The sequence below is a fragment of the Impatiens glandulifera genome, chromosome 9 (assembly GCF_907164915.1).
Source record: "Impatiens glandulifera chromosome 9, dImpGla2.1, whole genome shotgun sequence".
In the NCBI taxonomy this organism is placed as follows: Eukaryota; Viridiplantae; Streptophyta; class Magnoliopsida; order Ericales; family Balsaminaceae; genus Impatiens; species Impatiens glandulifera.
In genome coordinates, this window is record NC_061870.1 from 11,213,732 (window position 1) to 11,226,476 (window position 12,745).

Here is a 12,745-nt window from a genome sequence, read left to right on the forward strand (position 1 = left end):
CGGTCTAATTTCATCTAACAATTTCTCCCTTTTTGATTATTTTATTTTAAATTATCAAAATCATGTAAGATTGCAAACGTAGGCTGGTTCTTTATTTGACTGGATTTTTGAAACTGACTTGGGAGAATTTTTTTTTTTTTCGAAAAAATTTGGAAAAATTTTGAGAAAAATTTCGGAAAATTATCATCTTTTATCTTATCAATTTCTCCCTTTTTGATTATTTTATTTAAAATTATCAAAACCATGTAAGAATGCAAGTATATAGGCCGATTTCAAAAATAGCTTTTTATATATATAGAAGTAACAGAAAAGGGAAAATATTATATATATAGACACCGAAATAAACATAGATTAAGAAAAGATAGCCCCTATTCTGATTCGGATGGCAGGAACCCTTCCATCATGTCATCGGTCAGTTGTTCCTCATCCGGTGGAGCTGTTCTTGAAGTTGATCCTCCAGCTTACGGTTGTCCGACCGTGCTGATTGGAACCGCATTGAGAATTCGCTGTCTTGTAGACCGCGGCTCGATATTCTCTTCGTCTTCATCTTCGGTGTGCATAGCTGGGTTCGGTTGAGTTTCAATAACCGTCTCGGTGATCCTTTCCAGCATCCCGACTACTTGAACCTTCCTTGATGGTGTTTTCCTTTTTCGTTTTGCCGGAACCGAAGAGGAGGAAGCCGCCTTGGTCTTCTTGTGAGCCTTTGCGTAATCGGCGAGTCTTCGTTTTTCAGTATTTAACCGCTCTGCATCCTCGGCTGCTTGAGCTGCCATGGACTTCGCAAGTGCCGGATTTTTAGCCGCTAGGTGTTGTTCGCGCACGGCTATTTCCTCTTCAGTCAATCGCGGTGTTTCCTTTTCTTTCCGCGTTTCTTCGTCCAGCGCATCCTGAATGTCCTTAGACGCTCGAGCGTTTGCCTCTTCAACCGCTTTATCAGCATTAATCTTGGCATTTATCAACTCGGTCACCTGTTCGGTGACCGCCTTAAGGTCAGCTTCAAGCTTGTCGTTGCGCTCCTCAAGACCCGCATTCTTCTTTTCAAGAGCTATGACCCTGTCAATGGTCGAACCGACTTCGCCGCTTGACCGCCCTAGGTCCTCATCGACCTTTGTGAACTGTTGCTCGATTTCCCTTTGAAACCGATCCATGTCATCCACCATCCTGGAGGTCTTATCTTCCAAGTCCTCGGTTTGCTGAAGATGATCGTTGTGCAGAACCATGTCATCCTGGTAGTCGGCTTCGATGTTTGTGATCCGGGCCTCTGCCTTCACAAGATTATCCCTCGTTGTTTCGGCCATTTGGAATGCCTGAACCGCGACCCTCTTAGCCTTCTTCTTCCAGGATTTAACCGCGTCTTTGACCGACTCTTTAATAAGAGTCTTGATTTTCTCTTCTGTGATGGGCGGTTCTGAATCCCCAGGCTGATCAGTTTCAAGTGGCCCGGTGAAAGGAGTCTCTGTCCTTTCGTCGGTTTCGTTTATGACCGGATCCGCCAGAGGAGATGTATTTCCTGGATTCAGACCGTCACCGGTCTCAAGAGCTGGAGAGTGCGGTGTGATTTGCTGTCTGTGCACCGCTTCAAGCCGCTCTATTTCTTCAGTGAATTCTCCTTTCTTTATCTCAAGCTTATCCAACACCACGAGCTGTAACTTAGCCTTCGGTGTTCCCGCAACACACCTTTCTGAAAGCTTTCGTATACGTACGGTTAGCTTTTGTAGCCGAGCATGCGGTACTACTAATGTCTGTCGGTCCATGGCTTCGTTAAGATTCTCGGCGTTTGTCAGGATGATGACGTCCTCTTCTATCTCCTTCAGCCTTCTGAAACTTTGTTCATCGGTTAGGCCCGGTAGCATGTGTTTGAAGAATTTTTCGCATCGGTACCCGAACCATTCACGGTATACTTCGGCAGCCACTTGAGCTCGCAGATCGATTTCCTCCAAGATTCTGCGCACTATAATTTCGGCCATCTTCTGGTCGTTGTCAGCGGTAACCTCTACCTCCCCACGGCCGTCTACACCGACATCGGTGTTTTCAAGGCTTATAGCCGATTGTTCCTCTTCAATCGGTCCTTCTCTATCGGAAGGATTTTCATCGGTTTTCTGCGTGCCGGTTCGGTCAGACGTGGAAGCTGAGTCTTCCTCATCATGTGTTTCAGAGTGCGGTTCCGCAGATTCTATCTGTTGTTTGTCCTTGCTTCCGGACTTGCCTTTTACCGGAGCCGGTTTCTCGGTTGTAGACTTCTTCTTTCGGCCACCTGTGGAACCGGGGGGCGGCTGCTTTTTGTTATGGTGGAGCATGATCTTCCCAAGAGGAATGGCGTATCCCCATGACCGGGCGGAATCCGGTTTCACCATGTCTTGTAGATTGTGGAAAATTTCCTTTGCCCAGTTGACGTTCATACCGTCTAGTAAGCCGATCAGCATCTCGATTTTGGCCTTGGTGAGGTTGTCGAAATTACCACCTCTCGCTTGAACCGACTTAGTGAAAATGTCACAAAGCGGTATATATTCCGGTCGTAGTGATGATTTCTTACCGGATACCTTTACCGGATTCCCGGTTACCGAGAGAATCTGGCAAGCCGCCTCGAATGTTGTTGGGTCTAGTTCCATCGAAGCGTTGCGGCCATCTGTCGGAAGACGTAGGATTTCCGCAACCGACTCCTCGGTTATATCGAATCTCTTGCCGCCAACGGTTGCGGTTATTTTGTCGCCAGAGAGAGATGCGGTTTTGAAGAATTCTTCAACCGCTTCTCTGTAGAGAACGAAAGGACCGCCTAGAAAGTACTCTAGTCCGGCTTCGGGAATCCGGTTAAGAACTTCCTTTGCCGCAACCAAACCGTTTTGTCGGATCTCCTCAAAATCCACCTGAATAAAGCCGAAGCACGACCCATCTTAGATGATTGAGAGGGTTTGAGAAAACAAGAGAATAACCGCTGTGAGAGAGTTTGAGAGCCTAGAGAGAGAAAGTTGTTTCGCGTAAGAGAAAAATGAAATGGCCAAGGACCCTTTTTATAGGCACGGTCCGGAAGCCCAACCGTCCCATCAACTTTTGACGGGATTTTTCCCTCCAAGCCAAAAGGGCGGCAATCAATGGGCGGGAAGTCAAAAGGCGGGAAGCTAAAGGCGCCAATTCAGAGGCGGGAAGTCAAGGGCGGGATTTATGAGCGGGAATTTCTGGGCGCGAAATTTCCCTCAAAAATTTCGATTTCGTTTTGATTAGGCAATCCCTTTTGAAAGCGTTTCATAGAGTAATTTGTTAACCGCGATGAAGCGGTGTTTTGATCTTGACAGGAAAGTTCTATGATTTAACCGGTTATTTAGATGAGTGTTCTGAATTTACAACTTTTGCTTAAGCGGTTCTTCTTGATACCGTGCATAACTGCGAAGACGCGGTTTCTTTGATATTGACCGGATATTTCATTGAAAACGAAGTTACTTGATAATATTAACCGGTTACTTAGATGGATATCCTGATTGTTATTTTGACCCGGTTATTTAGACTGAAATATAGTTTCATTGAATGAAAGTACAAGATAGAAACCGATATATGGATCGGTTTGGAAATAGAAATACATAAGAAATAGAGATATAACTTATGTGATAACGACTCTTGAGAGTTTTTCTTCCACTCCATCTATGTCAAGCATGTTTGAAGGAGATGCCAGTGTGCCCGGTCCAAATTCTAGGCGGTACTTGAGAATGATCCGACTGATGTGAGGAGCATAACCGAGACCTTTCTTGGTTAGCACCATGTTTTTCAGGTTATGAAAAATGACCGATGACCAATTGATGGCCGTGTTGCTAACAATATATGTCATCATGTCAAATATTTTCTTGGAATAACGCTGATTCGGGGATTGACAGATGATAGAGCGGTTTACAATCTCATGAAGGAGTTGGATGTGGTGAGCAAGGCGGGTTTTTAACCCATGATTTTCCACCGGTACATCGGTTCCAGAGAAGAATATTGAGTGATCGGTTGCTGCACTTCCCACCCGGGTTGGGAAGTCAGAAAACCCTTCTGTGGGCAGGTTGAACATTTGGGCAAACTCGGCTTCATACAGCCAGAAGGTATGATCTCTCACCGTGGAAACTATATAGTTTCCTCTGATGCAAGCACTTCTGAAGAAGGTCTTGACATCCTCAAGAAGTATGGGACCGGATTCTTCGAGAAAGGTTCGAAGGCCGGTGTCAATGAGAGATTGAAACATGACCTCCTTGGTTTCTATATCCCAATATTCCATACATGAATCGAAGTTGATGCTCAAGAAGTTTCCTAGAGTTCGGCTCGGCATGATTCAAACTTTGCTATTAGAGAGAGAAGGAGTTCAAGAGATTTATGATTTGAAATGTGTTAATTTGATTAGGGAAGGTCTCTTTATATAGATCCGGTTTTGGAGGGAAAACATCAACATTGAATGTCAGTTTTGTCTTATTGGAGAAGAGAATATTTATGTTTCTAAAGTGTGTTGGGAAGAGGTTGCTTTTGACTGATTACGGAGCTCGAGGTAGGATTTAGTTGTAAAGTAACTAAGTTAGTTGGGTAGTAATTACTCATGTAGTTGGGGGTTACCTCATTAATTAAATGTTACTTTTCATTAATGACTGATGCAACAACAAACTGAAAATTAACCGATTGAAACCGAAGATAACCTAAACTAGACCGAAGAGAACATAGAGAAAGCCGAAATGATCATAAGGGAGTGGAATAGAGATACACCCGGTGCGTGCAACAAAATGACCGGGTGTAGGAAGGAATTACTTAATATCCGCTTGAGTTGGTGTGACCGTTGGAGTGAGTGTGACGGTTCCTCCTCTTCCAATCCTTCTCAAACCGCTCATAGAAAGAGTCGGTAACTTCCTTGGTAAGTACTTGGGCTTGGTTCAGCTCTTCCCCCGGACATGTTGGAACTCCAAGCTCCAGAAGCAGACAGCTTATTTAAGGAACGAGGCCGACTGTTTGAACGCCAATCATCCAGACTAGGACGTCGAACAGTACCCTCGACCAATTGACCGGTGTGCCAGTAGTTATAGAAGCCATCATGTTGAAGGCAACGGTGCAGTACGTGTTGGTCACATCCCTTCCCAGGATGCCTCGACCGACTATGTCATTGAGAAGCTGGTATTCAGCTTTCAATAGTGACTTAGCACCGTGGTCATCCACTGGATGGCTTGACCGGGCAAAGGCTAAGGAGATCTCGGCTTTTAGTTCAGCCGGTATGTTGAGGTCGGTTAGCCCCTGCTTTGGTAGGTTAAAGCATCTGGCAAAGTCATTTTCGGTAAAATCAAATAGGATTCCTCCTACCTTTGACTTGATATGGGTGTCAAAGTGAGGAGTACCACGAAAGACCCTAGTGTTATAAAAGAACTCCAGGACAGACTCAGAATAGATGACATGTTTGTCATCTAGAAAGTGTTGGAAACCAGTATCTTCAAGTGACTTGATCATCTTGAAGACCTCATAGTGCTCAGTGCTTTGAGCAGAGTTGAAATCCACTTGAAGGATGTTTGGAAACTGAGACATTTTGTCTTAGTGAGAGAAAGAGTTATACAACTTGTGATTGTTTTGTTTAAGGTTTGTTCAACTTATATACTAGTGGGGAGAGGAGCCTATTATCCAGGTATCACAGGTGATAATGTCTATTAACCATAAGATAAAGAGTTTTGCATGAAATAAGCATGTCTACAGCCTAGGATGTTGGTCATAGACCTGGACCATGAAAGATATCAAATCTTCACGTCTTTTTAGGTGCGACCATTTTACTTTGAAAAGGCAATGTTTCAGGACAAATAAGTTTAAACACTTATAATTATTCCACTTTTGTTCGAAGACCAAATGATCTAAGATAAGCTATTTCCGAACCGGTCAGTTATCAGTTGTTCGTCCCGATGCGGTTATTTGGTGCATGCACTAAATAACCGGTCGGTTTACTCTGACTGATAGACCAGGCGGTTCTTCCATAGATACCTTGGAAAATTTGAAATCCGACAGTTTAGGAGGAACTACCAGTTTTGTCTGTCCGAACCGATTTCCTTTAAGCATCCTTAGGGATGATCTGACTAATATCGGTTAAACCGAGTGTAAGTCTGAATTGAGAGAACTTAGCTTCCTATAGAGGCTTGGTGAAGATATCGGCTACTTGTTGATCTGTTGATACGTATTCCAGCCGGATATGCTTCAGCATGACATGTTCCCGAATGAAGTGGTGCCTTATGTTAATGTGCTTGGTTCTAGAGTGTAGAACCGGATTGTAGGTGATTGCTATGGCACTTGTGTTATCACAGAAGATCGGGGACTCTTCGGCTATGACACCGAAATCCTTCAGTTGTTGTTGGATCCAAAGAAGTTGTGAACAACAGCTTCCGGCCACCAGGTATTCAGCTTCTGCGGTTGATGTGGCAACTGATGTTTGTTTCTTGCTATGCCATGAAACAAGCCGGTCACCTAGGAATTGGCATGTTCCGCTGTTGTTTTATCTATCGATCTTGCAACCTGCATAGTCTGCATCTAAGTAACTCGTTAGGTTAAAGGATGAATCCTTTGGATACCACAGGCCGACGTCAGGTGTTCCCTTTAGGTATTTTAATATTCTCTTTGCGGTTGTGTAGTGTGATTGTTTTGGATTGGCTTGGAATCTTCCACACACACCGACTGCAAATAGAATATCCGGTCTACTTGCTGTTAGGTATAGAAGAGAACCGATGATGCCCCGGTAAGCGGTCAGGTCTACCGATTGACCCTCATCATCTTTGTCCAATTTGACTGATGAGCTCATTGGAGTAGCCGCTGAGGAGCATGTATCCATCCCAAATTTCTTTAACAGTTCTTTAGTGTACTTGGGTTGACTGATGAAAGTTCCTTCTTCGAGTTGTTTAACCTGAAGACCTAGGAAGAAACTTAATTCTCCCATCATACTCATTTCAAACTTGTTAGTCATCAGGGTTGAAAATTTATCACATAACTTAGGATCGGTTGAACCGAAGATGATATCATTTACATAGATTTGAACAAGTAGGATATGTTCCTTTTTCTCAAATTTAAATAATGTTTTATCCACCGAACCGATGGTGAAGTCATGTTTTAACAAAAATGCGGTTAGTGTGTCATACCAGGCTCTAGGTGCTTGCTTTAGACCGTATAAAGCTTTGTTTAACCGGTATACATGGTTTGGAAATTCAGCACTTTTGAAACCGGGTGGTTGTTCAACATACACCTCTTCACGTAGGTCACCATTCAAAAATGCACTTTTAACATCCATTTGGAAAACCTTAAAATTTTTGAATGCAGCAAATGCTAGAAAAATCCTAATAGCTTCAATCCTAGCTACAGGGGCAAATGATTCTTCAAAATCAATGCCTTCTTCCTGTTTGTAACCTTGTGCCACTAATCTGTCTTTGTTCCTCGTGACCAAACCGTCTTCATTGAGTTTATTTCTAAATACCCATCTTGTTCCTATGACCGGTTGATCTTTCGGTCTAAGGACTAGGTACCAGACTTTATTACTCTCAAACTGATTTAGCTCTTCTTGCATTCCCAAGATCCAATACGGATCTGACAATACTTCATCTATTCTTTTCGGCTCAATCTGGGATATAAAGGTGGAATTAAAGTATTCCTACAGAATTTGACGCCTAGTTCGAACAGGTTCTGAAGGGTCACCTATAATCTGCTCAGGAGGATGTTTAGTGTTCCTTTTGAAATTCGGTTTAGGGATGTCTACCAAATTACCGTTTACTTGATCAAGGCTAGACATATCGGTAGGCTGAACAAGATTGTCAGACCGACCGATTTCCTCGGATTGAACCGAAGTGTCAGCTTCCTATTGTGGGACAGCTTAATCCGGCTGGGTTTCATCATTACCCATTTGGTCATGGACAAACCGCCTGAAAATCGGAATTTCATCTTCACCATCAGAATGGATATTGTTGTTTTCCAATCTGTTGTGTAGATCAAAGCATGATGCAGTATTACTTTCAACCGATTCATCGAAAACAACGTGAAGTGATTCATCCATGGTTAAAGTTCTATTGTTATACACTCTATATGCTTTACTCACTGCTGAGTAACCTAACATGATCCTAGTATCGGTTTTTGCATCAAAGGCAGAAAGATAGGTTTTACCATTTATATGTATGTAGCATTTACAACCGAAAATTTTAAGATACTTGAGGTTGGGAACCCTGTTAAAATAAACCTCATAAGGTGTTTTGTTGTGAAATTTGTTAATCAAGGACCGGTTTTGTGTGTAACATACAGTATTGATAGCCTCAGCCCAAAATTTTTTAGCAATACCCGAATCGGCTATCATGGACCGTGCGGCTTCCTTGAGAGTTCGGTTTCTTCTCTCGGCCAGGCCATTTTATTGAGGAGTCCTAGCACTAGACAACTCGTGTCTAATACCGAATTCATCAAGAAATGCGGTTAAGGTACTGTTGGTAAATTCGGTACCTCTATCACTTCTAATGTTGTTAATGCGTGTTGATTTTTCATTTTGCAACCGTTTAAGCAGTGTGATCAAATTTGATGCGGTTTCACGTTTGGATGGTAAGAATATTACCCATGTATACCTAGAGTAATCATCAATAACTACCATAGTGTAAAGCATACCTCCTAGGCTAATGACCTGAATCGGTCCAAATAAATCCATGTGAAGAAGATCTAAGCATCGGTTAGATTGAATATGTCATTTACTCTTAAAGGTTGACCTAGTTTGTTTACCCATTTGACATGCTGAACAAACCTTGTCCTTGTTAAATACTATGTCAGGAATACCTTCAACTAGCTTTTTACCGCGAATATAGTTTAAGGTTTTCATGTTCAGATGGTTTAGTCTCTTATGCCACATCCAGGTTTGATCAGTCTTAGCTATCATGCAAACAGGATATTCTACTTTAGTTTTCCAGTCTACCTTGTAAATATTTCCTAGCCTATTTCCGGTTAGTAGTATGGTACCTTGAGAATTCTTAACTAAGCATGCATGTTTAAGAAATTCTACCGTGTATCCAGCATCACACATTTGACTAATACTTAGCAAGTTAAAACGTAGGTTTTCAACTAGGAGTACATTATCAATTGTTAGGTTACCATGGACAATCTTACCCTTGCCCACAGTTCTACCTTTTGAGTTGTCACCGAAAGTAATTAGTGCACCGGTTTCTATTCTGATGTCGGTTAGCAGGTTGTTGTTCCCGGTCATATGCCTGGAGCAACCACTATCCAAGTACCATTCAGAGTTTCCTAGCCGTTTCTTTATATCCTGCAAAATGTACATATTTACAACTATGTGGTACCCACATTTACTTGGGTCCACATGCGATTAGTCCCTTGGGCATCCAGACCTTGACAAACCGGACAGCTTTCTTTGCTAAGGTCTTAACCGTCCCTTTGGCACTTGGTTTTGGATATTTCGGTTTTTCTACGAAGGTCTTAAATGAGGGTGATTTGTGGTTTGTCCTATGCGGTTGTGGATTTGCTCTCCTATTTTTGAGCAGGTCGGTTTTCCTTTTCTTAGGGTCAAGCCACTTCTCAGAATCAGTTGGACCTACATAGGTTAGTTTTTCTGCCGTATAGTATGCGGTCAATTCTTCTTCAGCGGTTAAGGAACTTCTAATGAAACTTATAAGAGGAAGGTCGTTCTTTGTGAACCTTACTTTGTCTACGGGTTTTTGGTCTTTGGATCTATCCTTTTTGTATCCTAAGCCGAACATGCAAAAAGGATGTCTCTTATAACTACACATTTTCTTTACCATGTCACTAGATCTCTTATATGCGGCCATTTTATACTGGAGTCGGGCATTTTCTTCCTCGGTCAGTTCTCGAGCTGGTTCACTAGGCTGTTCGGTCTTAAGTGATGGTTCAGGTGCTAACTCGGTTTCTATGGTAGGGGTTTCATCAGGTTCTATGATCTCTGGTTCGGTTAGAACGGGTACTTCTGGTTCTGTCAGAATGAGTATTATAGGGTCGGCTCTAAAGTTGAGTTGCTTAGGTAGCAGGGCTAGTAGGTTCTTATACTCTTCTACCATATCATTCAATGCATTATATAACTCATCTTTAGTAAATTCTTCACAAGGAGAGTCAAATACCTGTTCCTCATTTGCCATAAGGCATGTGAGTTCATCATCATTGTCATTGTGAGCCCATAGACTTCCTCCATCGTCGGCTATCAATGCTTTCTGAACCTCACTTCCTTCACCGGTTTGTTGATAGTTATTTCGGTTATTTTGGTTGTCTGGTTTCCGGTCATCCCTCCTCGGTTTTATGCATTCCCACTTGAAATGTCCCAAACAGTTACAGTTATAGCATCTTACATTGGATTTATCACCATAGTTGTAGTTTGTCGGTTGGCTTCTTTTCATGAACCTCCCAAATTTTTGTGCAAGCATAGCCATGGCATCCTCGGTGAACTGTTCGGCGGTTCTGATCGGTGCAGGTGCAACCGGTTCTGTGGATGTGATCAATGCTCTGGTTGAGGTTGAAGCCGAAACCTCTTCTTCAATCCTAAATCTCATTTCGAACTCATATGCCTTAAGATCTTCGAATACATCATGTAGCTTCATCTTACTTAGGAAGTTTGATTCCCTCATTACCATTGTCTTTATATCCCATGCACTTGGAAGAGATCTTAGTGCTTTCATGATGACCTCCTTATTATCATACTTCTTGCCAAGAGTTGTTAGTTCGTCTAACACACCAGTGAACCGGTCACTGTATTCTCTCATTGTTTCTCCCGGTTTCATCTTGATGCTTTCAAACTTCTGAGTAGCTACCATTACCTTGTTTTCCTTGGTTCTTTCATTTCCCTCATAAATCTGAATGACCGTGTCCCATGTTTCCTTTGCGGTTTTGCAGTCTCTGATCTAGTAGTACGTGTTTCTGTCCACACTATTGGAGATCCGGTTTCTGGCATGGTTATCCAGGTTATTTCTTCTCTTGTCTTCAGTTGTCCATTCCTTTCTGTCCTTGTCAATAATTATCGGTCCTTCGGCCAGAATGAACTGCATTTCATCATCCATGGTGATTAAATGTAGGTGCATGCGTGCCTTCCAGTTGGCAAAGTCATCACCTTCTAGCAATGGTGACCTATCAAAAGACATGCTTGCTTGAGTATTGAAACTAACTGCTCTAATACCAATTGTTAGGATCTAGGTCGCGGCTGGAGGACCGGGGTTGGGCCGGTTAGCGCGTTTCACTCAAAGGGTGGTGATTAATCCTGTTAGAGATTAACACCGGGGTTTCAATACTACACAAACTGTCACAAACCCTTGAACCAGGTTCAAGCGCGGAAGAGGTTTGTTTCAGGTTGAAGCAGCACACTTACAGGATAGGCAGAACCGGTTTTGAATAGGACAGGTTTGGAAATTGATGGGTCGGTTTTTGTAACTTGGTGATTCAGTTTAGGTGGTGTAGAGTCGGTTAAAGCGGTGTAGGTAGGTTAGTACAGGTCGGTTAGAATGTAGAACCAATAGAAAGTAAATAACAAGACAGGTGTTTATGGATGTTCGGAGATAAAACTCCTACGTTACCCCTTCCTCTCGAAACCGCGAGAAGGATATTCACTAAGGAATACAAACACAATCCGTTCGAGACTTATTTCCTACTCGATAACACCCGTACAATTTACACCGAAATTGTAAATATTACACTTCAACTTAGCACTTATGCCTTTTCTAGAGAGAGAACACAATCTTATCACTTGTAAGTTAATTGCTCACTATGTCCCCCTTCAAGTCTCTTGTGTCCCACATTTACTCTTCTTCAGCTGCTCCTTTTATAGGTGAAATATGCCAACGGTCATATTTTACTTCCTTGAATTTGATTGGCTGAGCAGAGGTTCAGTGATTCAGACCTGGCGGTCAACCTTTCAGACCTGACGGTCAACTTGGCAGTCTGTTCTTCCAATGTGTAAGACAAACCTGCTAGGTTTGTCTTTTACTCAATATGGTAACTGTTGGTTAGACAGTTGTCTGTACTTGGAAGATTGCCTTTCTGATTTATCCTGAAGTAGAAAGATCTTGTAGGACGGTCTTCTGCAGCCTGCAGACTGTCCTCAGACTTGTATGAATATGACAATGTTCAGTTTGTTCCTTTGGTATCGTTTTCAAAAGATACCCGAAGTATCTTCTTATGCTGGTCGGTCATTTGACTTAACCGGATGACTTCCGGTTATTGCTTTGGGTTCTGGTCGGTTAATGACCGACTATCTGGTGTTTCCAGACTTCGATTCTGACCAATCTTGCCTTCCTTGTGCGGTCATGTTTCTGGTCGGTTTGATAACTTGACTGGTGGAGCTTCTTAACCGGTTGAGTGATCTGACCGGCCGGTTTTCTCAATCCGGTTGGGTACTTTGACTGGTCCGGTTCTTTGTTCCTGCATGGAAGGTTTATTTATGTTAAGTTCTGTGAACTGGTCTAATTTTATCTAACAGTATATAAAATGCAGCTTTATTGAAAATTAAAAAACTAAATTAATGAATTAGAAGTTAAGAATCCTTACATGGATTCAAGGTATCATGTATAGGGATGTCGATGAGTCAAGCTATTCGTGAGTCGCTCGGTTAAGTTGGACTTGAGCTTGACTTTGACCAAGTTCGAGCCGAGTTCAAGCCGACTTGATTAATATTTGAACCGAGCTCGAGCTCATATAATACTTGTTCGATGGCTTGTCAATTTTTTTCGAGTTTGATAATATATGTAATATATTTATTTTATTTATTTTAATATTAAAACATAAAATTTAAAACAAATAT

General features: G+C 42.3%; 1 protein-coding gene across 1 annotated transcript; it reads right to left on the reverse strand.

The window, feature by feature from the left end:
* Window positions 1-461: 461 nt before the first annotated feature.
* LOC124915816 (titin homolog) lies at window positions 462-2,423 on the reverse strand. Its single transcript, XM_047456567.1, has 2 exons — window positions 1,882-2,423; window positions 462-1,818 (listed from the first exon to the last, which is right to left on the reverse strand). The coding sequence occupies exons 1-2, from the start codon at window positions 2,421-2,423 to the stop codon at window positions 462-464; spliced, it is 1,899 nt and encodes a 632-aa protein (XP_047312523.1).
* Window positions 2,424-12,745: the final 10,322 nt, after the last annotated feature.

What these genes read in the sequence shown, in the direction of transcription:
- LOC124915816 (XM_047456567.1), bottom strand. Translation starts at nt 2,423, where the DNA reads ATGCTGATCGGCTTACTAGACGGTATGAACGTCAACTGGGCAAAGGAA. An exon ending in GTATACCGTGAATGGTTCGG is followed by an intron (nt 1,819 to 1,881) that starts GTACCGATGCGA and finishes ACAAAGTTTCAG; the next exon opens with AAGGCTGAAGGAGATAGAAG.